Here is a 27823-nt window from a genome sequence, read left to right on the forward strand (position 1 = left end):
CGAAAAGACGCAACTGTTCAGAAACGGTTACGTCGGTTGGGAAAGGATTCGAAATTCAAAAGAAAATTTCGAACGTTGGAACCCCGTTTCAATTATTCGCATTCAATTATACGTTGACTCGACGAGCGTGCACTCCGCACTACCCCTAACCCGTTTCCAAGCTTTAACGCATAATTGCATCGGCCTATAGTAAATCACATTACTACTAAAATACATTGATGATACTAAAATCACCAACAAACTTCACTTTCAACTAATGGAGCATGCAAAAATTTCATTCTGCGTCATTAATAAAGTATCATATACACTATACAAAGAGATGGTAATAAAATTTCGAGTAATTTTACGGTAAGCACTCTCAATATACTCAAGTAACTAATTAACAAGTCGTCTCCATAAGCATAAACATGGAGCATGAACACAATGATCACCATTTAATGAATGTCTTCTTGTGCTTATGATGTTGAGGAATACTGGAAAAGTAAGGAATTCCAGTTGCCTGAATCCAATCACCACCATGGAAGAATTTGGATGGTGCAAACAAATGTGCAGTCTTTGAATTGAGGTTCCTTATTCCAGCCCAACGCACGCGATTTGATTTGTTTGAACCAGGGCCATAGTTATGGTATTCAGCATAAAAGCAAGTGTCCATGCCAGAAAAACCTTCAGGCGTTTGCCATGGCAAATAACCATCAGGGTGAATCAAATCATCAATGAAGGCATCCATGAAGATGGTTCTAGAAAAATTCTTCCACGGACGAGCTAGGTAAGCCGTGTTGTCAAACCTGAATGGGTAGAACGCAGGATCAGAAACAATGGAGCCTCCTTGAATGACTATGGCTGATGGGTGGAATCTTTCTTTCCTTCCTTGTGCAGTCACAATGCATTTTTGGTTTGACATAGGCTTTCTGACCACAAATTTGCAGTTTTGGAATACAGATAATGCATTACCAAATACAAAGTCAATGGTACCTGAAATGGTGCAATCACGATAGAATTGACGCATTGCGTGTACATAAAGTGTATCTTGATATCCATCCATTGAGCAATTGAATAAGATGCTTTTATCTCCCTGAACTCTTAGTGCCACTGCTTGATGTTTGTGTGGACCAGCTGAGTTCTCAAAACCCATATTAATAGCAGTAAAGTGATCTCCTTGAATGGCTACAATACAACCATATATACTAATTAGTCTATAATTCATATATGAAAATTGAATGAAAATGAAAAGACAAGAAAGGTAACATACCAACAGTGGCAGTGTTGTATGTGTTAATTCCATCAATAAAGTTTTTGCTTCCAGTAATTCTTGTCTTCTGACCACCATCACCAACAAATACAACATGAGTCATATGCTTGGTAACTTCAATATACTCTCTATAAACACCCTCCTTGATATAAATTACAAATGCTTTTTTGCTTTTCATAGGAACCTTCAACAACGCCTCATTAATGCTCTTAAAATCACCGCTACCATCTAAAGCTACGGTAACATTAGGTATTTGTTTTAATGTGTTTGTATTTGCATTAACAAGTTTGTGATGTTCAACCCAAGAAGGAGTACTCTTAGAATCATGAAGAAGACGACGTCCTACAATTTTCGTTGTGTTCCAATGAGATAAAGTGTCTGCAAAATCCGAAATGATTGCAAGAGAATTGCTACTCATATGCATGCTTGAGGTTAATAACTCTTTCATCTTTTTACCACCATCGGTAGTAGTGTTTTCAAATCCATCTAAGCATGTATCTATGTATGTAACAGCACCACTGAGCCAAACCTTCAAATTCATGAGAATCTGGTCAATATCTTGAAGATCAAACTTACCTATTCCATCAAGTGACCTTGTGAGTTCACCAATTGAGAGATCCATAAGTTTCTTGCAAGTATCAAATGCATCCTTGGATCTAGGGTCCTTCTCAACCTCCTGCATCAGATCAGTTTCCTTGAGTTTTTCACCAATTTTATTGATGGTAACATTGAATGCAATTTTTATGAGTTCTTTTGGGTCTGTAACATTTCTGGCTTCTGCCTCTGCATATAGAGATTCCACACATTCTTTTTTGAAATCTGTGGGTTTACAAATGTTTTGTACTGCTTTTATTGTAGAAGCAACATGATTCTTTCTACTGTGTTCTATATTATCTTCATGATCATTATGATTACTATTGGTGCCAACCGTGACTGCAACAACCATAACCACCAATAACAAAGTAGATACGCTAATTATGGTGATTCTTCTTCCTTTGTGTGCATTGTTATTTGCAGCCATAATACTGAATGAATTAAGGTACCTTGCTTTGCAGGTGTATTAGAAATCCTTGTTTGAAAAATTAATTCGTTTATTTTCTTTTGTTTTTCCTTACACGTGAATAAAGAACATGTTTTTATGTCTATGCATGAAAAGTTGATAGTTATTATATATGAAAAAGAGTAAGGTTTAGCTAAAACGACATGTAGTTACATTTTCTAAAAAGAGATGAAACACGGCAAAGACACAATATAAGAATATAGTTGTATTTTTCTTACTGTTTTATTTTTTTGTTTTTTTAATAATTTTTTTAAATATAGAGAATTTGTTATCTAAATATAACTTAAAATTTAATTTTTAAGCATTGCCAGACTCTTTTATATTGTTGCATCTAACTATATATCACAACTACACTACATTGGTACAAGTTTAATAAATTTGAACCCTTTAAAAAATGGTTAGAAGTTTGATTCATAACTATTGCATTTAGAGAAAATTCGGTTTGGATTTTTTTTTTAATCTTATATGCCGCATAAGTTTTGTAATGGATATTGGTCATATTAAATTAACAAATATAGTTTAATTATATATCACCATTATATTTTAATTTTTTGTACTAATATTGTTTTCCCATTATTTGTGTGTAAATATATAATTGGATTAATGTGTCATATTATTTTAGTTATTTTAGATAATTGTATTTATGTTCACGAGTCCATCTTGTGCTAGTGATCAAGTGATTTTATTTTGAGCAGTGAAACTATTTTTGTTACCTGTTCACTAGTCATAGCTCAATTAATAAATATTGATATTGTTAGGATGTACACTATCTTTGAATTCAAATCTAGGACCCTCACAGTTGTGTGTTATTATATTTATGACTATTGTCATTTTGTCTAAATTTTATTTATTTATTTTGATTACATAGCAAATACAACTCAACAAAATTAAATGTTCAATATCAACTGGATGTTATAATATTATTACTACACCAAATCTATTAACTCCCATGACTTAACATGTACATATATAAGAATTCTACAGAATCTATAAAATCATATAACTTAAAGCATGACATGTACATACACATACACCTAAGAACTCCTAAGACTTCATATCGGACATGTAAATATATACACACTAGCTCATTGATTATAAAAATCTAACTTGTTATTACATGATTAATTAAACAACATCTACCCACTTCGATTTATCCATCATATGTTGGTCTCATTCTTTATTCTTGACCAAAAGAGTCTTTTCTTTACTGTTTATAACTCTAGGGTTTTATCTTATGGCCTTAGGGACGTTCAAGCACTTAAAACTAGGGATTCGTGAACAAAACAATATTTTAAGCAAAACTGAGATGAATAAATTGATTTAGGAAAACCATTGAATTGACTCACAACTCTAGGGAGTTTAATGAATTAATTATAGACTTTTGAATTAATTTATATTACCTTTTGAATTAATTCATCAAGGCTTATTTGACTCCATTCAAATCTTCACATGAATCGGGTCTACGTTGTCTCCAAGTCAACTAAAACTTCTAAAATCGATGTCGTCAAGAACAAACTAAATTATAAGAAAAAGATTGAATTTCTTGAATAAACACAAGAAACCCTATTAGATTTTACCAAGGAAGAGAAGAGGGAAGAAGAATAATAAGAATTGGTTAAAACTATTATTCACCTTCTTAATAATAAGGGTTCAAAGATTACAAGTGAATAACAACAATTAACCTCTCTTAACAACATGAGAGAACTAGTCTATTATAGACTACTAAGCTAACTTAGGCTACAAGCTAACTTAACAATTGAGTTTTACAAGCAAGACCCAATTCGACATGCTTTTAAACAAAATATATTTCGAAAACATGTTTGAACAGACTTCGACTACAACATGCATAACTCTTGTCGAACCATGAAGATACCCTTGTTTACACCAGAGTTCGATCCAAAATACCACAAATCTCCACCTTGGAACAAACTCTACACTAACAAGGGAACAAACTAGCTTTCATCATGCAGCTTTATTAACTGCATATATTGGAAAAACTTGCTACTTGGCAATGTCTTGGTGATCATATCAGCAGCGTTGTCATCAGTCAAAACCTTCAACACTTGGACTTCTCCACACTCGATCATCTCTCTAACAAAGTGCAGCCTCACATGAATGTGCTTGATTCGCTCATGATAGGCTGAATTCTTCGACATGTGTATTGCACTTTGACTATCACATTGAACAGTGATAACTCGACCTTGAAGTTTAGCTCCTTAGCAAATCCTTCAAGCCATAATGCTTCTTTCACAGTTTCAGTGAGGGAAATATATCCCGCTTCAGTGGTTGATAAGGCAACAACCTTCTGAAGTGCCGCTTTCCAACTGATTGTTGTGCTAAACATAGTGAACACATATCCAAAAATAGATTTTTCTAGAATCCATACAACCTGCATAATCAGGGTCGACAAATCCTTCGATTTTGACTTTGCTATCATCACCATAGGCTCCACCATAAACCACGACTCTGCTCAGAGACCCATTGATGTACCTAAGAATCCCTTCTTACAAGGCTCACTTCGTACGCTATGTCTGGCCTCGTACAAACCATAATATACATCAAAGACCCTACTATACTAGCATATGGAATTCTATTCATATAGGCTCTTTCGACTTAAATACTAGGACTTTGAGTTGTACTTAGCTTGTATTGATGACTAGTCGATGTTATAATAGGCTTTGAATCTGACATAGAAAAATTATCCAGAATCTTCTTCAGGTATGTCTCTTGAGATAAGCATAATCTCGACTGCTTTCTATCTCTCTAGATGTCAATCCCAAGAATTCTGGAGGCAACTTCCACATTCTTCATGTCGAACTCCTTATCGAGTTAAACCTTCACCTTCATAACATCCTCTACACTGTTGTTTTCTATGAGGATGTCATCCACATAAAGCAACAAAATAACAAGTGAATTTCCATGTCAAAATCTAAAGTAAACACAGTGGTCGAACTGGCTCCCAGTGAAACCGATGTGTGTCATGAACTTATCGAATCTCTTATTCCATTGTCGAGGAGGTTGTTTCAGGCCATACAAAGACCTATTCAGTTTGCACATATAATTTTCCTTTCCCTTTTCTGCATACCATTTAGGTTGCCTCATTAGATTATTTCATCTAGATCACCATACAGGAAGACTGTCTTCACATCCATCTGTTCAAGTTCTTGGTCGAACTTCACCATCATGGCTAACAACATTCTAATGGATCTATGTCTTTATAACAAGTGAGAATACATTATTGATTTTGTCACCTTCTTTCTGAGGGAACCCCCTAGAAACCAACTTTGCCTTAAATCGCTTCGACATTACTCATTTAATTCCTTCCTTAATCTTGAAAACCCACTTACAACTGACTAACTTGGCTCCAACAGGTTTCTCGATCATCTCCCAAGTGTTATTATCATGAAGAGATTTCATCTTATCATCCATGACTTTCATCCATTTAGTCTTGTCTCAACTCCTCATAACTTCCTTATAGTCTCTAGGTTCTTCATCCAGAACCTCACTTGTAAAGATTAAGGCATAAACTATGAGATCTGCATAAACATATCTCTGAGGTGGCTTGATGACTCTTCTTGACCTATTTCTTGCCAGCAGGTAGTCATTATCAATCTCCTCATCTTCGACATCAACTTTTTCTTCTTCTTCTACTTCATTTGGGTTATGCAATTCAACATCACTATGCTCCACCTCAATAGGAGTCTCTAAATGTTCCAGCTATTCTTCAGAGATCTTGGTACTTCGACCAAAGTCATCAGTTTTCTTGAATGCCATTTATGCTTCATTGAAAACTACATCTCGACTTGTGATACACCTTATGTGACATGGATCTAGGCACCATAACCTATAAGCTTTGACTTCTTTAGGGTATCCAAGGGACATACATTTCAGAGCTCTAGGTTCAACCTTGTCTTGCCTAATGTGAGCATAGGCTAAGCAGTTAAATACTCTAAGTCTGTCGAGGTTATGTGGATGTTTCGACCAGACTTCTTCAGGTGTCTTCATCCCCAAAGTTGTCGAGGGACACCTATTAATCAGGTAAGCTGATGTCATGACTGCCTCAACCCAAAACACCTTCTTCAATCCTGCACTAACTAACATGCACCTCACTCGTTCCAAAATGGTTCGATTAAACCTTTAAGCCAAACCATTTTGTTGGGGAGTACTTGCAGTAGTTTTGTACCTTGCAATACTAGACGCAACATAATAATTGTCGAAAGTCTCATTGAAAAATTCAAGACCGTTATCAGTCATCAACCTCTTGACCTTTCTTCCAACTTTTGAAATTTCCAAAAGTTTCATCCTTAGTCTTCTAGATGAATACCAATAACATTTTAGAGTAATCATAAATGATGAATAGAAAATAATTTGCACCTGAGTGTGAAGGATTCCTTGCAGGTCCCTACAGATCAGAATGAATGTAATCAAGGGATCCATGTGGTCTTTGTTTACCTTTGTTAAACTTCATTCCATAGGATTTACCAAATACACAAGGTTCACAAAACTCCAGTTTTTCGACCTTGTCACCACCCAACAGATTTTGTTTTGACAATTCGACCAGGCCTTTTTCACTAACATGGCCAAGTCTCTTGTGCCATAACTCAGTCTTCGACACAATATTTGTGGATGCCACATCTGCCGAACCACTTACAACCTCAGTCACAAGGGTATACAATCCTTGTTTCTTCACGCCTCTCAAAACTTCCTTCGACCCCTTCATTACCCTTAGGATACTTTGCTCTCCTTTGAAAACATATCCTTTCTTGTCGGTTCACCAAGAGAAATCAGAATCCTCTTAAGATCAGGTACATACCTAACATCAGTCATTAACCTTATTGACTCTTCATGGAGATTGAATATGATAGATCCAATTCATGTAATCTTGCAGGCCTTATTGTTTCCCAACAATATTGATCCACCATCTTGATCACATTATTCCTCAAACACGCCCTTGTTTAGAGTCATGTGCCAAGTACACCTTGAATCCATAATCCACTCCTTGCTAGAGTCGTTACTTGAAACCACCAGCACATCAGATGATTCATAACCATCTTGCACAATGGATTCATTACCATTATTCTTTCTATCATGATTGTTCAAATGATCAGGGTATGCTTTTCTTGTATGACCTGATAACATGAAATTATATCATATTTTAGGACTTAATTCAATTAAATTATATTATTATTTATTTCAATTTACTGCATTTTATTAGATATTACGCGGTATTTCCTTTCTATTTGCCTCAGGTGTCTTATTTGAAGCACAAGTAAAAAAGGAAGAAAAGGAGGTGCAAAAAGGAATGAAAAGAAACAAATAGCAAAAGCCAAGCCCAGCCCAAAGAAGACACAGGCGTCGTGCCTGTGACGACCGCCACGGATGCTGTGACGAACGTCACGCTGCATACACTTATGTGACGAGCGTCACACATGGTGTGACGGACGTCACACCATCCCCCTACATTTCTGCCTTCAGAGACGTTGAGAGTCCACGTTTACACGCTGAATCCTATTTCCACGGCGATGCATCCGTTACGTGAAGACTCCTTGACGCGGACTGCTTTGAAAACCGTTACGGAAAGCATCAAAATAAATAGCAACTTTGCAAACCCTGCAGAGGTTCCACGCTTCCACGTTTGCACGCTTTTTCCAGATTTCGGCAGTTTCCAATTTTCTTTTCTTCAGCAGTTTAAGCATACCTTTTACATACCGCTTTTGCAATTTTTATTGTTTTCTCTTGCAACTCTATTTTCCTCTCTAGCACTTAATTAACTTTCACATAATAGTTTCCACACCGGAAACTATTGTGTACCTTTTTACCGGATCTAACCTTACGTTAGAATCTAGTTTTTTTATTCCTTCGTTTTAATTTGTTGTTCGATTGAAGAATTCAAGAGCAAATCCTACCGGCTTGTGGTGGAGTGTTCAAGACTACTGTTTAAATTATTCAGGTTCTTTAATTATTGTTTAATGCTTTATTTTATTATTTATTTATATTATTTGCTTGAGATGAGTCTGTTTATGCATGATAATTATTTAAGTTCGTTTAGCATGTCTGGCTAATTCGCCTAGATATCGGTATGTAAAGTAAGCGGAATAAGGGATCAAAACTAAGTCGGTTTAATTAAATTTAAAATTAAAATCACTCTTTTTACGGTCTCAGTTTACAGGTTTAATAACAAAGTTTTTATACGAGAGTAAAGGACATAAAGAGGTTAAAATCAATAGAGCGAAAGTTTGAGGTTTTAACTGGACAGTGTAAATTGGACATTAATTCTAGATCAGGGCGAGAGCAATTTTTAGAGTTAATTAAATTCTAATCTTTTCCAAAAAGTATTTTTAAAGATTGAATGTGAGGACGAGAGTTAAGCATTCGAATTTAATTATATAACCTAAATCAACAGAGCGAGAGTTTGAGATAAGGGTGTTTAAACGGTTAGTGTTTTCTTAAAAAGAGTTTCTACGGACTTTATTGCTTTCAAAAAATGGTTTTTGACTTAATTATAAGTGACAGCTACGTTAACATAAAATCATGGTTTATTCAACAGAGCGAGAGTTTGAGATAGAACTTTTAATCAATATAGTCAACTGAAATGATTTATTTTAAAACCGAGAAACCAACAAAGAATTGATTCCCTAATTACGACGAACTACATACCGATATCCGTTTATTTGATATTTAATTTAGATTCTATTTTTAGTTTTAGCTTTTCCCCAAACAATCAAACATTATCTGCCTTAGCTTTACGAAGTAACCTTAGATAACGGTATATCGATTCATAAGTCCCTGTGGGATCGATATCTTTTAAAACTACGCGATAGAACTGTGCACTTGCAGTTTGTACCCCAATTCGACTCATAAAGTCGAGCGATCATGACCCTTCTTCTTATAGTGATAACACTTAATAGTATGAGCATTACCACGATAAGAATTTTGTATAACTTTACCCTTCTTCTTCTCAAACATACCGTCTTTCTTTAAGAATTTCCCCTTAACGGACAAACCTTTACCAACCGTCGATGGCTTGTGTTCCTTTCGTTGATTCAAATCCTTAGAGTGCTAGGCAAATTGAACATCTTCGAAGGTCAACGAATATTTTCCATATTGTCACACCCCGATTTTGACCCTGATTCACTGATTCAACACATACATCTCTATATAGCATAACATGCATTCCATACCGCATAGTGCCTAGAATATCAGTCGAAATAATTTTTCTGATCTACAGGCGAACCGGTTGAATTAATTGACAGGTGTGTGTCAAATCAACGGACGGAAAAATTTTAAAAATCAAACTTGCAGACATCAGTTTTATTAATCTATGTTTCGCGTAGTTTAATTTGGTATGCTCGATTTATTTTTCGGCTATTTTTTTGGTCACATTTTGATCCGCCTAAGCGTTCTAACCGAGCGTTTTCCACTTTAAAATTTGACAAAAACCTGTATGCTTCCGAGTCATTTATTTCGCGCTGATCATTGTGGTGCAACCAGTTTATTTTTTCGAGCATTTTTGCATCCAATTTTTATTCATTTTTTATCAGTTTATTCCCATTTATTAGTGAAAATAATTGGGACAGTTTATTAGAATTAATCGAGCTGTTAACTTGAATTTTTGCTTATTTTATTTATTTTTTATTTAATGATTGAAGCATACTTTTTTTAAAATTTGAAAATAAAATAATAAGAATTAGAAACAAGAAATAAGGAGGGGGAGAAGGACGTGTGACAACTAGCAAAATGGTCCGCCACTCACCGAGAGGACGCCTGATGTCCATTTGTTGGAGATTCTTTCTCCAATTCAAAATCGAAGCTGAAATCCTGGAATCCTAAAAAAATGTCATCGCCGATGAAAACCATCCAACCTCCCTCAACTACCGTAAAACCACCCAACCTTCATCTGTTATCTCTTTTCTTTCTGAAAATTCACAACTCTGACAACTCCCTCGACTCGCTTCCGTCGCACCATACTTTCATTCCGTTGGCTTTTCGTGATCATGAACCTGTTTTCATTGTTAGAGTTCTTTAAGTGATGTTAGACTGAGGTGCAGAGTATACTGTCTGATCAAATTCAACAAAAAATATTTGAAGTTACAACAACAACAATTTTAGTTGCAACCACAAATGCAGTAGCAAGCTACCTTAATATCGTTTTTTTTCTAGTTTATATCTTCCATGTTTTGGTTTAGTTTGTATCTGCAAGTTTCAATTTTGGTTCGTTGCATTTCATGTGGTCTTTGGTGCTCGTCGGTTTGATAATGGTCGAAGTTCACATGCTATGGGAGACAATGAACAGTGTCCTTTTGTAATATTCACGGTGGGAAGCATTTATGTTTTACTGAACTTGACTAGATTAATGCTTACGTGTGATTGACTGTTTTATAGAAAAAAGAAGAAAACTTTCCATTATTTTGTTTTTTTCTACTTTGTTTTTATTATTATCTTTTTTATTTGATATTTTTTATTTTATTTTTCTGTTTTCATTATAAATAAGTCAATGTTACTTGGGTTAAAATTGTAACATTTGTATTGAGCCCATTTGATGTTGTTATGGACACCTCTTGGTGTTTTCAACTTCTATTAATATTTTAAGTCTTTTATTTTATTTCTATTCCGATAATTTTGTTGATCTTGTAAAATTACCACAAATATTGTAATTAATTTGGTTTCTTTTTTTTAATGAAAAATGGGATTTCCTAATCCGTGGATTCGGTAATTCCATTCCGTTACGCCACTAAATTTCGATACATCGATGGAAAATTGCACCGTATTTTGACCCTTTGCATACGACTTTCCATTTATGGTCGATACACATAAACCGACTTTGAGCACATTAATTAGAATTTTACGTGCATTTATCAACTTTTCATTCATTTTGAAGTTCATTTGTGAGGTTTACTTAATCGCGGTTTGATACCATTTGCATTACCCTTATGTGAATCAAGCCTCACTATGCGTTTTCATCAGTTAAGCGTTTGAGTTCTATTCATGCCATTTTGCAATAATACGTCTTTACGTTAGCATTTCTCTTGGTTCATGTTAACAAACAATGATCCAACATCGTTGTTGTTTAAATCGAACTTTTCAATTTCCATTTGCCTTGCCCGTCTTTGCGTTATGTGACTTTTATTCACATCCCGATTTTAATCCGTACACGTTCCGATTTTATTTCTTTTGATTTAATTTTTGATTGTGTTAAATATAACTTGTGTGTTTGTTATTCTTCTTCACATGGCTTACTCTTGGGCCTTCTTACAATGAGACGGTTCTCTTGCACCTACACTCATGCATTGCTTGTTCATTGATTGGGCCCAATTTAATTGTCTCATTATTTTGAATCCCCATTCAACAAAATGTATCCCCATTCCTATGACGTGTAATAATTTTACGGCTTTTTATTCCCTTATTGCCTGATTGTTTAGCTAGTTACTAACACAAGAATAAAATCAACTTCTTTTCAATAAAGATAAAAAATAATGACTCGATCCAATGTCGAGTATTTTCTTAATAAACAAATTAATCCTTTCCACTTTCTTTCAAACCATTTCTTTTAAACCATTTCTTCATGTTATTCAAATCTTTTTCAATCATTCATCAAATGCTTGATCCAAGGTCAAGTCATTTTCACAATAAAAACTCAAAGATACTTAATACTTATGAAAGAATTTTTTTAATAAAGATGGAAACGGAATGTGGTGGATACCACGAGCTCCTGAGACTAATATTCCAGATAGATATCTCGCTCATCTTAGCTCTCGCCATCATGCAAAATTGTCAGTGCGGTTTATTCAAACACTTTTCTTAATCAAATCTCAAAAACACATAAAAATATCAAACCCTTTTGCAAATAAGATGGAAATGGAACATGGTGGATACCACGAGCTCCTGAGACTAGGATTCGATATGGATATCTCGCCCATCTTAGCTCTCGCCATTACTCAAAACACCTCAACCAATCAAACTATTTTCTCGTCGCCGCGCGATTGACCCTTAAACCCTTTTTCTCAAACGACAGGTATTTTGTTTCAAGATGATGGAAAGTAATGTTTCGTCCACTTGAACGTGTGAGTAAGCTTGCAACATTGCCCACGAATGTTGATTTGTAAATCCATTCGGCCGTGATGCAAACGTCCCATTCTCCGCTTGTTTTGGGTAGTCCAACAATGTTTTTATCGGTTGACACAAAGTAGCTTTCGCTAAAATCGACCAACAAACAAATAGTTTCTACCCAGAACTATGTAAGCCTTGAGTTCTCTATTGTACCCGGAGATACGTAGGGGCAGGATTTGTAAATCTTGTCAAGCCCATTAATAAAAAACTTAGGTTTAGTACGCTTCGTTGCAAAATCCAAAAACATTCTTCTTTCTTCTATTCTTTCTTTCCCATCTGATAACTTGAGAAGCCTGATATTTCAAACTAACACTAACGTGAACAACTAACCTAACGGTTCCTGTTGAGTACAACAGACGTGAGGGGTGCTAGTACCTTCCCCTTGCGTAATCGACTCCCGAACCCTGATATTGGTTACGACGACCATAATCATTGTCGTTCTTTCTTGGGTTTTAACAATATTTCCCCTTTCCTTTTTAGGAATAAATAAAGTTCGGTGGTGACTCTGTTCAGTCCATCATTGCGAGCGTGTGATTGCGTTTCGCTAGGTCGTGTTCTCATTTTATCGAGGTGCGACAGATGGCGACTCCGCTGGAGATTCATTCGGTTCCCTAAGTGAGTCAAACCTAGTTAGGTCATTTGTGTGCCTTTGTTTGTTTACTTGTGTGGCTTTCTTTATTGCTTTTTTTTATCTTTATTGTTATACTGATATATCTATAGTATTGGTTTCATTATGCTGGTGGTATTTGGATACTCTGATTGCAAACCATGTGGGAAAGACTCTATACCTGAGTCTAGAGTGAAAAAGCATAAGATAGGACGATGGTTGAGTAGTACAGACTCCCGAGGTGAATACTTCGTATGAGTCGGTATGAGAACCTCACTTAGAGTAGATCCTTTTGCAAATGTTATCGCCCGAAGTGAATACTTCGTAAGCTTCAATGTTTCAAAGGGGTCAATGACTCTAAGGACCTTTTAGAACATTAAACCTTTGGCCAACTAGGAATGATGGTTGCATTGTATGGATTCCCGAGGTGAATACTTCGTAAGAATCGATACGAAAACCTCGCTCAGAATAGATTCTCTAGATGGAGTTGACAACCGAAAAACATTTGACATAAGTGGCAAACAGTCTTGTGGATCCATGACTTTGAGTACCCTGTCTAGAACCAAAGTCGATGGTTGCGTAGTACGGACTCCTGAGGTGAATACCTCGTAAAGGTCGGTACGAGAACCTCACCTAGAATAGATTCCCTTGATGGAGTTGATGATCAGAAAGCATTTTCCGTAAGCGTCAAACATTCTCGTGAATCAGTGACTCTGGGGGTCCTTTGTGACAAAAACCCAAGATCATACCCGGTGAAAACCCCATTTTGGAAAGCAATCAGATTCATCCGTACCTCAGGCCTTTGAACCTATACCAAAAAAATTTGCATTCATCCATTCATTGCATACACATAAAAAGCAAAACTCTTAGTTTGTTTCACATTATTTCAGGGATTCAAGACTTATTAGCAAAATGAATCCCAAGAGAAGAAGCACTTTTCAGTTCAAATACAAGAAAGTGGACCTTATCAGCCTGCAAAAGTTGAGTGCGAAAGTGACGTCGGTCAAACTCACCAGCTTCGTGAAAGACTATAGAAGAATTCTGAACATCTTGGATGAGAAGATGGACATGATGATTGCTGTGACTATTTCCCAGTTCTATAATCCGCCTCTATGCTGTTTCACGTTTTCTAATTTCCAGTTGGCTCCTACCTTGGAGGAATTCGAGAGGATCATAGGCCAAAATTTGAGGGATCATAATCCACTTCCTAAGTTTGATGAAGGTATTCCTCCCAAGAGGATAACTTTATCTTTGAGTTTGAAGGTTTCTAAAGTTGTAGTAAATTGGGATGTGAAGGGAATCTTCAATGGTTTTTCTAGAAAGTTCTTGGAAGATCAAGCTTTGAAGATGGAGAAAGATGGGAATTGGAAAGCTTTCTATGTCATGTTAGCTATGTTGGTATATGAGATAGTTCTCTTCCCAAATATTGACCATTTTGTGGATCATCTAGCTGTGAGGATCTTCTTCTCTGGTAACCCTGTACCATTTCTCCTAGCTGACCTTCATTATGCTCTTCATGACTGTCATGAGAAGAAGGGAAGAACTATCTTGTGTTGTACACAACTGTTGCACGCTTGGTTTAGATCTCACATGCCTGAGGAAGGCCCTTTTGTCTCAAAGGAACTCAAGCCCTCGCAAAAGTTAGCTTCTCTCACCTCCAGTCATGTTGAGTGGTACATCATGGATTGGGAAACCGAGGATGTTATTGTCAGCACTAGGGACTTCCCTAATGTACCTTTGATAGGAACCAGGGGCTGTATCAACTACAACCCCGTGTTATCCTTTAGGAAGCACGGTTACACCATGAATGACCCTCTAAGAGCTGAAGCTTTAGAGCCTTTTATCTTGCACAACACTGAAGCAAATCACTCCATGGTAAAGAATATCAAGAGATCATGGAAAACAATTATCAGAAAGGGTAAAGAATTGGGTAAAAGAAATGTCATTGCTCGCGAGCCTTATACCTATTGGGTGAAAGAGAGGGTTCAAATGGTTAAACTCCCTTTTTCATTTGATCCTTCCATCTATCCTTTGGTTCCTGAGCCAGAACCGATAATACCTGAAGATGTGGAGAAGCTTAATGCCTGAATTAAGGTGCTGCAATTGGAGAATAATTACTTAAGGGTTAAGCTCGGCCGAATCTTGGTGGAGAATGGAAATCTGAAAGATAGTCAACAGAAGAAGGATAAAGAAATTGAAGCTTCCAACAAAAGGGCTAGGGAGTCTGATGCAAGGAGAGAAGATTTCGGACAAGCACTCCAAGGTACTAAATCCGTGTTCAAGACTAAGAACGAAGAGCTGTATCAAGCTGTCTCCAGATTCAAAAGCTCAACAAAACCCTGGAGTTGACCCTTGAGATGAAGAGAGAAGCACATTTGATTTCTAAGATTCGCACTCGTGAACTTTGGAACACCATTCAGAGATACAAGGATGCTTTTGATCGTGAGAAGTTGAGGACTGAAGAGTCAGAAAAAGCTTGTACACATTTGAACTATTAGTTAGAGCAAGTCGATACCTGGATCCAAACACTTGAGAGTATGGATCAGGGTGCTGCTTATATGTTGTTGACAAATGAGTGCAGATACTGGAGAAACCTCTATAGAGACATAGAGGCGACCAAGGTTACGAACTTGCACATCATTCAAGACCTTCAAGGACTTTATGCTGACTGGAAGGGATAGTTTCTGAGGCTGTCCAGATTTGAAAATTCCATCATGCAAGAGATACATGGGAAATTGCAAGTAGTTGATTAGTGCATGTGTCTAGAGAACACTCCACATCAAGTTTTTAATTTCATTAAATTTTGTAAGATGATGTTGGAGGGGCTATCCACCGACCTTGCTACGGTTCGGAAGGCCCGTATGCCATAAGCATTTCCTTGTATTTGAACCTTGTTCTAACTTAATGAAAAATATCTTTTGGGATTCATTTTATTGTGTTTTATTGCTTTATTGCCTTGAATACTTGTGAACAAATGTTATGACATTTCTGAAATGAATAACTGAAACTAACTAAGAGTTTTGCAAACAAAAATGCATTCATACATTTTCAAAATAAAGTCTCCCTCCGTCCTTTCTTCCTCTAGTTGCACGCTGAATCTTCAACATCCCTACAACACTCACGCCCGAGCAAGACAAAGGATAGATGCACAAGAGCAGGAAAGCGCTCGAGTTAGAGCTGAATTAGACGAAATCAAGGGGGGCATGTCCTAGATGAGAGAAATTCTCCAAGCTTTGACCTTCAAATTTGAAGCTCCACAAGCGATCGTGATTTCGGAGATCACGGTCCCAACAATTGAAGTCCAACATAAAAGGTCTTTACCTTTAACCCCACCTCCATATGGGTTTCCCTATGACTTCATTCCTCGAGCAGAGGTAGTGAATGACACGGGGAAATCTATCCAACAAGTTGTGTCGTTGCTATTTTATATCGATGCACGCTCGATCATCCACACTACTGCTCCACTAGCTGCCTATGCTAGGCCTGTTCCGCATTTTGAAGATCAACATCACCTATATCAGACTGTTGAATCAATTGTTAGTGGTGATGAAGTGAGATTTGAAGATTTCAGAGAAGTGAAGGAGAACATGCAACTCCTTGAGAAGAAGTTTCGAGCATTAGAAAGAGACCACATCTTTGGTTCTACTGCCAAAGAAATGTGCCTTGTAGATGGGTTGGTGATTCCGACCAAGTTCAAAACTCCAGATTTTGACAAATATAAGGGGCATACTTGCCCAAAAATCCATCTCATTATATATTACCATAATATGGCTACTCACGTGGAAGATGAAAAACTGGTGATCCAGTGTTTTCAAGATAGCTTGAGGGGGGCTCCTTCCAAATGGTATTTGAGTCTGGATCAGAGTAGGATCCGATGCTTCCAAGACCTATCAGACGCGTTCATTAAACACTATAAATACAACATGGACATGGCGCCTGATAGAAGACATCTTCAAAGTATGTTCCAGCGCGACAAAGAATCTTTCAAGGAATATGCTCAGAGATGGAGAGAATTGGCTTCTCAAGTCGAACCACCTCTTGCCGAAAAAGAGCTGGCTGAACTATTCATTGACGCTGACCAACCCCAATTCTATGAGAATATGGTTGGAAGTGCTTCCTTCGGTTTCTTCGAGCTTGTTGCTATAGAAGCTCGTGTTGAGTATGGCTTAAGAAATGGTAAACTTGTAGTTGCGACCGGAACTTCAAGTGCTAATCCGAAAAAGTTCTCTGAAGGGTTTTCCAAAAAGAAGGAAGGTGAGACTAATGCGGTGTCTATTGGCTAAGGAAGAGCTCCTCGAAGAAGAAGACATCAACAACAATATTCACAACAACAATATGTTCAATAACCTTTTCCATATCAGCAACATGTATATCCCGCTCATTACGCCCCACAACCATACATAGTCGTTGTGACGCCCGCTTTCAATCAACAACTAGCTCCGATTTATCGACCAACTCCAGCTCAACAACGTGCTCTTGCTTCCCCAGTTTATCAGCAAGCGCTAGTAGCTCATGCCTATCAATAACCGAGAGCTCAAGCTCCAAGACAAAATGCTCAGAATCAGAACAGGAGACAGGGGGATAAAGCAACCTTCAATTCAACCCAATGTCATATACTGAGCTTTATCCCTCTTTGTTGCAAAAAGGTTTAGTGGTTCCTAGACCTATGAGACCTCCACCTAATCGTTTGCCTCCATGGTACAACCCTAATGATCACTGTCCTTTTCATGAGGGTGCCCCCGAGCATGACCTAGAGGGTTGCTATGCTTTGAAGCATAGGGTGTGTGAGCTGATTGATAGCAAGATTCTATATTTTAGAGATATGCAACCAAATATGAAGGATAATCCTCTTCCCCTCCATGGAAACCCTACAACACGATTGAGGATGCCTTTGATGGTGTTGTGATTGAGAAGGTTGGTAATGTTAGAACTCCTTTGGCAACATTCCATGCCCGATTGGTGGAAGCTGGTATGATTAATGTTTATCATGACAATTGTGAAGAGTGTGCCATACATCCAAAGGGATGTTAGATGGTACGTGATAATATTCAAGGCTTGATGAACCAAGGAGTGCTGCAAATCTCCAGTATTGTAAAAAATGAAGATGCGTCAGTAATTGAACCTTGTTTCAATTTACCTGAACTAGTTGAAATCCCTTACTATAGTAAGAGAGTTGTGCCTGCAGATAATCATCTGTCGCCTGTTGTGATCTGTATGCCTATGCCATTTCCATATGAGAATACCAAGGTTGTGCCTTGGAAATATGAGATTACTGCAGTGGATAAGATCTTGAAAGGAAGTGAAGACAGTGGTGTTTTAGAAGTTGTGAACGAAGACATCACCAACATTGCAGGAATGAGCAGAATGACCTGTAGTGGTCGAATTTATACGTCTGAATTCAATGTGACTCCTCAAGTACCAACCAAGGAATCTACAGTCATAACTCCTGCTAAAGAATCCGAAGTGGTCCAATCTGAAGATGTTGTTGAGTTCTTGAAGTTAATCAAGAGAAGTGATTACAAGGTTGTGGATCAGTTGCATCAAACACTGTCTAAGATCTCTATTTTGTCTCTGATATTGAACTCCCAAGCCCATATGGAGGCTTTGTTAAAGGTGCTTGCCCAAGCTCATGTAACACAAAGCATAACAATATACCAGTTTGACGGGGTGGTCGCAAATATCACGACTCACAATACTTTAAGCTTTAGTGGGGAGGAACTACCTGAAAAAGGATAGAATCATAACCGTGTTCTCCACATCTCAGTGAAGTGCAAAGATGATGCCTTGGAAAGAGTTTTGGTTGATACCGGATCTTCCTTGAATGTGATGTCGAAGATGACGCTTGCTAAGTTGTCTTATCAAGGACTAGCCATGAAGCCTAGTGCCTTGATAGTGAAAGCTTTTGATGGTTCCCGGAGAACTGTGATTGGAGAAGTATAACTACCCATATTTATTGGCCCTCATATATTCCCAATTACTTTTCAAGTCATGGATATTAATCCGGTGTATAGCTTCTTATTAGGACGTCCCTGGATTCGTGCTGCAGGGGCAATTACCTCCATGTTACATCAGAAAATGAAGTTTGTAGTGGATAATAAATTGATCATCATTTCTGGAGAGGAGGACTTTATGGTCAGTCACCTTTCATCCTTCAGATATATTGAGGCTGATGAGGACGCTTTGGAAACTTCTTTCCAAGCTCTTGAAATAGCCAATGCCACTTTTGTGGAAATGAAAGATCCTGTTGGGAAAGTTTGTTCATCTTTCGCTTCTTTGAAAAACGCAAGGTCTAGCATCGAAGGAGGGAACCCTGAAGGTTGGGATCAACTTATTGATGTTCGTGAGAAGCATGATCGCTTCAGTCTAGGATATGTGCCTTCTGCTGCGAAAGGAGCCCTAGTCCCTGCAAAGGACAACAACCGAAGCATCCAAGAAGTATTCCTTAGTACAAGATTCATCCATGGAGATTAGGCCAGCGCAATTGAAGACACCACCGAAGATGAAGATATGCCATGTTTGGTTTACCAGTGTGAGACAACTTTGAACAATTGGAAGGCGGTTGAGATCCCTGAGATTTTTCCTTTGTCAAAGTAATAATTGTTGTTTTTTCTTTCAAATCGTTAGCTTTGCCCAAGGCTAATGGATCATGTTGTAGGGCCCCTTTTCATTTTTAAATGACCACTATTAGTGAATAAAAAGGAATTTTGTTAAATTCTTATTATTCATTTATTTGCTTTCTTTTAAGAAAATGGCAATCTTTTCAAAAAACATTTTTTTTTCCATTTTGTGCATATTTTATTTTTACTTTTCTAAAAAAAAATCAATCATTCAAACATGCAGAATAAAGGATAACGTCGTTGAATCCAATGACTCTACTCCCTCTCATAACTTTGACTCCCCTATCTATCAAGCGGAAGAAGAGGGTGAGGAAGATTCCAATATCCCCGACGAATTGGCAAGGCTGCTCGAGCACGAGTCCAAAGCTCTTCAGCCACATAAAGAACCGGTGGAGACAATTAATCTTGGCACAGAGGAAGAGAAGAAAGAAGTCAAAGTCAGGACCACACTTGAAGCAAGCATCAAAGAGAGATTGGTCAAGCTGCTACAAGAATATGTGGATGTATTCATATGGTCATACCAGGATATGTCAGGCCTGGACACCGACATCGTCTTACACAAGCTTCTGCTTCAGCCAGATTTCCCGCCAGTAAAACTGAAACTCCGAAGAACAAGATCAGATATTGCTTTTGAAGATTCGTGAAGAAGTCAAATGACAATTTGATGCTGGTTTCCTCGCAGTGGCGAAGTACCCACAATGGGTGGCTAATATTGTACATGTGCCAAAGAAGGATGGGAAGGTAATGATGTGTGTTGACTACAGGGACCTAAACAAAGCTAGTCTGAAGGATGATTTCCCTCTACCACACATTGATACTCTCGTGGACAACACCGTAAGTTTTGTTGCATTCTCCTTTATGGATGAATTTTCTGGATACAATCAAATCTAGATGGCTCCAGACGACATGGAGAAGACCATTTTTATTACCCCTTGGGGCACTTTTTGCTACAAGGTGATGCCTTTTGGTATCAAAAATGCCGGGGCAACTTACCAAAGAGCCATGGTCACTCTTTTCCATGATATGATGCATAAGGAGATAGAGGTCTATGTCGATGACATGATCGCTAAATCTCAGAATGAGGAAGATCATATGGGCCATCTGAAGAAGTTTTCTGAACGCCTCAAAAAGTTTAGACTACAATTAAACCCTGCAAAATGTACATTTGGTGTACGCTCAGGGAACTTGCTTATTGTTAGTCAATGAGGAATTAAGGTGGATCATGACAAGGTACGAGCTATACAAGAAATGCCTGCTCCATGCACCGAGTGAGAAGTTAGAGGTTTCCTTGGATGTTTGAATTGCATCTCAAGGTTTATCTCACATATGGCGGCCACGTGTGAGCCTATCTTCAAATTGCTTCGAAAAGATCAAGCAATTGAATGGAATTCTGATTGTCAAAGAGATTTTGAGAAGATCCGTCAATACTTGCAAGAGCCTCCTATTTTGATTCCATTTGTCCCCGGAAATCCATTAATTATGTATCTGACTGTGCTTGAAGGGTCAATGGATGCGTTCTAGGGCAACATGATGAAACTGGCCAAAAAGAACATGCTGTTTACTATCTGAGTAAAAAGTTTACCGATTGTGAAAGTCAATATTCGCTTTTGGAGAAAACTTGTTGCGCACTAGCATGGGCCACTCGTCGTTTGAGGCAATATATGATTTGCCATACTACTTTATTAATCTCGAAAATGGATCCAATAAAGTACATCTTTGAGAAACCTACCTTGACTGGAAGACTTTCCTGTTGGCATATGCTTTTGTCTGAGTATGACATCCAATACGTAACCCAAAAGGCAATCAAGGGAAGTATGTTAGCAGAGTACCTCGCTCACCAACCAGTTGAAGACTATCAATCATTGAAGTTTGATTTCCCCGATGAGGATATAATGGTGATAAAGGACTGTGAGATCCCAGGCCCGGATGAAGGACCAGAACCAGGATCTCAATGGAAGCTCGCATTCGATGGTTCCTCTAATTACAGTGGTCATGGTGTGGGAGATATTTTGATGAATCCAAATGGTGTCTTTACCCCTTTCACAGCAAGGTTGTTCTTTGATTGTACAAACGATGTCACAGAGTATGAAGCTTGTAACTTTGGTATCGAAGCCGCAATTGATATCCGAATCAAGATCCTTGAGGTGTATGAAGACTCAGCCTTGGTGATCTATCAAGTCAAAGGTGAATGAGAGACCCGTGATGCAAAGTTGATCCCATATTGTGATTATGTTGTAAAGCTAATGGAATACTTTTATGATATCACTTTGTATCACATCCTAAGAGCAGAAAATCAAGTGGATGACGCTCTAGAAACATTAGCATCAATGTACCAAGTCAGATTTTGCAATGAAGCCCTGATTATCCAAATAGAGCAGAGAGATGAGCCTTCCTATTGTCAACTGATTGAAGAAGAAACTGATGGTAAACCATGGTTTCATGACATCAAGCGCTATCTACTAAGCCAAGAGTATCCAAAAGATTCTACATTATTGGATAAGAAAACTCTAAGGAGGTTATCATCTAAATTCTTTTTGAGCAATGATGTGCTTTACAAGAGAAATCATGACATGGTTTTGCTTAGATGCACATACCTGTTAATCAAGGAGACTCATGAAGGATCCTTTGTAACCCATGCTAATGGACATGCCATGGCCAAGAAGATTTTGAGAGCTGGTTATTACTGGTTGACCATGGAGTCCGATTGTTTCAGCTATGCTAGAAAATGTCATAAATGTTAAATTTATGCTAACAAAGTGCATGTACCGCCAACGTTGCTAAATGTTTTGACATCACTTTGGCCTTTCTCAATGTGGGGCATCAACATGATTGGTGCTATATAGCCTAAAGTTTCCAATGGTCATTGCTTCATCCTAGTTGCCATTGATTATTTTACTAAATGGGTGGAGGATGCTTCCTACACCAATATAACAAGACACGTGGTTGCCCGCTTTATCAAGAAGGAGATTATCTACCACTATGGAATCCCAAGCAAGATCATCACCGACAATGGTTCAAACTTGAACAACAAGAAAATGACAAAATTATGTGAGAGTTTTAAGATTGACCACCATAATTCTTCTCCATATCGTCTAAATATGAATGGTGCTGTTGAAGCTGCCAACAAAAACATTAAGAAAATCCTACAAAAGATGGTGAAAACCTACAAGGACTAGCACGAGGTGCTACCCTTTGCATTGCATGGATACCGGACCTCAATCCGCACTTCAACAGGGGCAACCCCATTCTCCCTGGTCTATGGTATGGAAGCAGTTCTCCCAGTCAAAGTAGAGATACCTTCAATGAGGATACTGATGGAGGCTAAATTAGATAAAGCTGAATGGATCCAGAACAATTATGGTCAACTTAACCTCATTGATGAGAAGCATATGACCGCTATGTGCCATGGAAAATTATACCAACAATGGGTCAAGAAAGTGTTTGGCAAGAAGGTCCGTCCTCGAGAGTTCAAGGAAGGGGATCTCGTGCTCAAGAAGATATTGCCAGTACACAATGACTCACGTGGGAAGTGGACTCCCAATTATGAAGACCCATACATTGTAAAAAGAGCATACTCTAGAGGCGCTCTATTTCTCACAACTATGGATGGCGAAGAGCTCACCCATCTTATGAACTCTAATGTAGTCAAAAGATACTATGCCTAATAAAAACCCGCTAAGTCGTAAACCTGAAAGGGGGACTTAGGCAAAAAATGGGTATCCCGGTGGATTGAAAACCAGAAAGGGAGGTCCAGGAAAAAGTTAGGGATAAATAAAAAATGGTAGCTCGCTAAGTTGAAAACCTGAAAGGGAGACTTAGACAAAAAAAAGCGTCATGGTGGATTGAAAACTCAATAGGGCGACCCAGGAAAAAATTAGGGACAAAAGGCATATACTACATCATTTGTCACTGATTAACACAAAAGAGCTAAAGGCGGAAGATCAATCCAGCTGCTCCCTTCAGAAGCGAGGTTTTAAGGAGTCATTATTATTAGGGATAGTAATAGTCATTGTGATTCAATGTAAACCTTTTCCCCGTTGCCATTTTCAAATTTGTAACGTTCCATGGAGCTACACCATTTGTGTGCTACCATTTTTGAATAAATACAACTTTTCCTATCAATTTCTATCATTTGTTGCTTTTCTATGATTTTCTTTGTTATGCAAAATGCCATTTATTTGTTAATAATGAACTTTTGAACTTAAAAAGATTTTTTTTTCAACATATTGAGAAACACAAGTTTTGCTTTGACATGTGGAAATATTTAAAGGAAATCTTTCGTTCTTCCCCACAAGTCTCAAGTTACAAGACTTCTCCTGGATAATCAACATATATCTCCAGGGAGCATAATTCATCATTCTCTGAAAGGATTACTGGGCCAGTTGTGACTGTTTAGCCTGATAGATCCTCCTTTAATGCATCTATCATTTTCTTTGGTTGAGTTGCTGGTATTGAGGATTCAGTACCTTTAATAAAGCCCTCTCTAAACTCCTAGTCTGCATGGTGTCAACATTTGCATATCATGATCATTCATACAAGCAAAATCAAGTCATGCATATCCTGAAGTATACCTCGTGCTCATTTGCATAATCTCAGGTCTTGTTGTTGATTGTTATCCCTTGACCTCTAAGTCCAATTGTCACTTTCATCGTTTGTTAAGTCTGATTGTTATTAACATATGTCCTTCAAATCCAGTTGTGACTGGTATCTCTTTAAAGTATGGTTGTCACCAGTATCTTTTGTCAAGTCCAGTTGTAACTGGAATTCTATTTCCAAATCCAATTGTAATTGGTCCTTTAGGTCTGGTTGTAACCAACATTGTTTGCAAGTCTAATTGTTATTGACGTTACCTCTCAAGTCCAGTTGTAACTGGTATCTCTTTAAAGTCTGGTTATCACCAGCATCTTATCTCAAATCTAATTGTAATTGGCATCTCAAGTCCAGTTGTAACCGGCGCTATGTTTAAATCCATTTGTAAATGGTACCTTAAGTATGGTTCTAACCAGCATTTGTTTACAAGTCCAATTATTGTTGGCATTACTTGTTAAGTCCAGTTGTAACTGACACTCAAATTTTTAAAATCCAGTTGTAAGGTATCTCTTTAAAGTCTGGGTGTCACCAACATGTTATCTCGAATCCAATTGTAATTGGTATCTCAAGTCTAGTTCTAATTGACACTATGTTAAAATCCATTTGTAAATGGTACCTTAAGGCTGGTTGTCACTAGCATGGTTTGTAAGTCCAATGTTTACTGTCACTCTTGAAGTCCAGTTGTAACTGGAACCAATCTGTTTGAAGCTAGTTGTAGCTTATGCTTATGGTCTAAGTACAAATGTTCTTGGCACCTACAGAGAGTTCTCTATCCTGTTGGCTCTGGTAATTTCCTAGAAAGTCTTCGTTTTGACTCTTTCATTGACAAGAATTTCCAATTTTGATTGGATGATTTTCTTGTGAGAGATTTCCAGATTTCTCAAAGATATTAAAGTTGTCATCAGGTCATGTATGAACCTATTGATATATTCTCTTTGAATTTTATAATGTTGTCAGGTCATGTTTGAACCTGCTGTCGGAACCCTTTTGATATCCCCTAGCATCGTCAGGTCATGTGTGAACCTGTTGGTTAAGCTGTTAAGTCCAATTCTAAGGTGTAGTCAGGTCTTGCATGGACCTGTTTGTTGAACCTTTTCTTTGGATATTTCACTGTAATCAGGTCATATATGGACCTGTTGCTGAATTTTTCTTTGAAACCTCCAGAATTGTCAGGTCATGTATGAACCTGTTGATTAAACTCTTCTGAATATTCCAGTATTGTCAGGTCATGTATGAACCCGTTGTTGGAACTTGCTTAAGATATTCAAGTTGTGAATCAGATCATGTATGAACCTGTTTATTGAACTCTTATTTATTTGTGTTCTAGCTATCATCAGGTCATGTACGAACCTGTTGACGCAATCCCTTGTATTTTAAAGTGCCACTTATCAACTTTCACTTTGAGTACTCCCCGGTGTGTGTCTGATTCTCCAGCAGGATTGTTATCATTAACGAGTTTCTACCCTCATTGTTGTTTCCCGTGGATCACCAATACCTTGGTGTCCATCATTCCCCACAGATTTTTCTGTCATGCATTACATATCCTGTTAGGATTCATCTTCTCCCTAGAAGATAAAAAAATAAAATAAAGAGAGTCTCACACCCATGGATATCATAGCATATCATATCATTGGTATTTCAGGATCAAAATCCAGGTCTTATTAGTATTTAAATATCTCCCACTATGATCATATGAAGAGTGTCTTACTTCATATTCTCTGGTTGAAGATACTTAAATAGGGGCAACTGTCACACCCCGATTTTGATCCTAAATCACTCATTCAACACATTCATCATAGGTATTGCATCTCTACATAACATAATATGCATTCCATACCGCATAGTGCCTAGAATATTAGTCAAAATAATTTTTCAAATCTATAGGTGAACCAGTTGAATTAATTGATAGATGTGCGTCAAATCAGCGGACAAATTTTTTTAAAATCAAGCTTGCAGACATCAGTTTTATTAATCTATGTTTCGCGTAGTTTAATCTGGGATGCTCAATTTATTTTTCAGTTATTTTTTGGGCCACATTTTGATTCACCGTAGCGTTCTAACCGAGCGTTTTCTACTTCAAAATTTGACAAAAACCTGCATGTTTCCGAGTCGTTTATTTCGTGCTGATCATTGTGGTGCAACCAATTTATTTTTTTGAGCATTTTTTCATTCAATTTTTATTCATTTTTATCAATTTATTCCCATTTATTAGTCAAATAATCGGGACAATTTATTAGAATTAATCGATTTGTTAACTTGAATTTTTTCTTATTTTATTTATTTTTCATTTAATTATTGAAGTATACTTCTTTAAAAATTTGAAAATAAAATAATAAGAATTAGAAACAAGAAATAAGGAGGGGAAAAGGACGTGTGACAGCTAGCAAAATGGTCCGCAATTCATCGAGAGGACGCTGGCGTCCATTTGTTGGAGATTCTTTCTCCAATTCAAAATCGAAGCTGAAATCATGGAAAGACACGTAAATATTTTAGGATCCAAAGCATTCCCTCTCACATTATGGAAGATGCCAATATCCTCCATTAAGTTATAGACACGCGTCATAAAAAAGGAAAAGGAGTGGTTTTGTTTTGGTGTTAAGTCCAATTGGGACGTTAAGTAGAAAAAAAAGTTGAAAATTGGTGACTCCACTGGGACTTTTTGCACAGTTTGCTGAACGTTTCCAAAAGAGACCTCTCTCTCTTTTCTTTGGACAAATTCATTTCACCCTCTCCTTCCCATTTTCCGCTGCCGCCGTCAATACCACAAAATCACCTTCATCCGCCACATACTTCCCTCCTTCGGCCACCATTCATTTCACCATCCTCAAGACTCTTCTTCCCTAAAAACGCTCTCGCCACCATTTAACCGTTACAGTTCCCCCACGGCTACCATAACACCGCCGATGACCTCAAACCTTTCCATTTCACCATTGTCAACCACCTCACACAACCTTATACACTCTCACTTCGACATCATAAACCACTCACAAACACACACGATCTGAACATCACTTAGATCCTTTTGCTCCATCGTGTTCTTCCACCCCTAAAATTTTTCATCTCCAGTGAAAACCATCCAACCTTCTTCAACTACCGTAAAACCACCCAACCTTCATTTGTTATCTTCCTTCTTTCCAAAAACTCACAACTCTGACAACTCTCTCGACTCGCTTTCGTTGCACCATACTTTTGTTGCATTGTCTTTTCGTGATCCCGGACCTGTTTTCATTGTTAGCGTTATTTAAGTGATGTTGGACTGAGGTGCAAAGTACACTGTCTGATCAAATTCAACAAACAATATTTGAAGTTACAACAACAACAACAATTTTAGTTGCAACCACAAATGCAGTAGCAAGCTACCTTAATATCGATTTGTTTTTTTTTTTCTAGTTTATATCTGCCATGTTTTGGTTTAGTTTGTATCTGCAAGTTTCAATTTTGGTTCGTTGCATTTCATGTGGTCTTTGGTGCTCATCGGTTTGATAGTGGTCGAAGTTCACATGCTATGGGAGACAATGAACAATGCCCTCTATAATATTCACAGTGGGAAGCATTTATGTTTTACTGAACTTGACTAGATTAATGCTTACATG

General features: G+C 37.6%; 2 protein-coding genes across 2 annotated transcripts; one reads left to right on the forward strand and one right to left on the reverse strand.

Annotated features, from left to right (window-relative positions):
• Window positions 1-427: 427 nt before the first annotated feature.
• LOC127095481 (probable pectinesterase/pectinesterase inhibitor 21) lies at window positions 428-2270 on the reverse strand. The gene is made up of 2 exons (XM_051034162.1): window positions 1250-2270; window positions 428-1164 (listed from the first exon to the last, which is right to left on the reverse strand). Exons 1-2 carry the CDS (start codon window positions 2268-2270, stop codon window positions 428-430), a joined length of 1758 nt encoding a protein of 585 aa, XP_050890119.1.
• Window positions 2271-13935: 11665 nt separating this feature from the next.
• Window positions 13936-15111, forward strand: LOC127095482 (uncharacterized). Its single transcript, XM_051034163.1, has one exon. It carries the CDS (start codon window positions 13936-13938, stop codon window positions 15109-15111), a length of 1176 nt encoding a protein of 391 aa, XP_050890120.1.
• Window positions 15112-27823: the final 12712 nt, after the last annotated feature.

This window comes from Lathyrus oleraceus, chromosome 6 (genome assembly GCF_024323335.1).
Source record: "Lathyrus oleraceus cultivar Zhongwan6 chromosome 6, CAAS_Psat_ZW6_1.0, whole genome shotgun sequence".
NCBI lineage: Eukaryota > Viridiplantae > Streptophyta > Magnoliopsida > Fabales > Fabaceae > Lathyrus > Lathyrus oleraceus.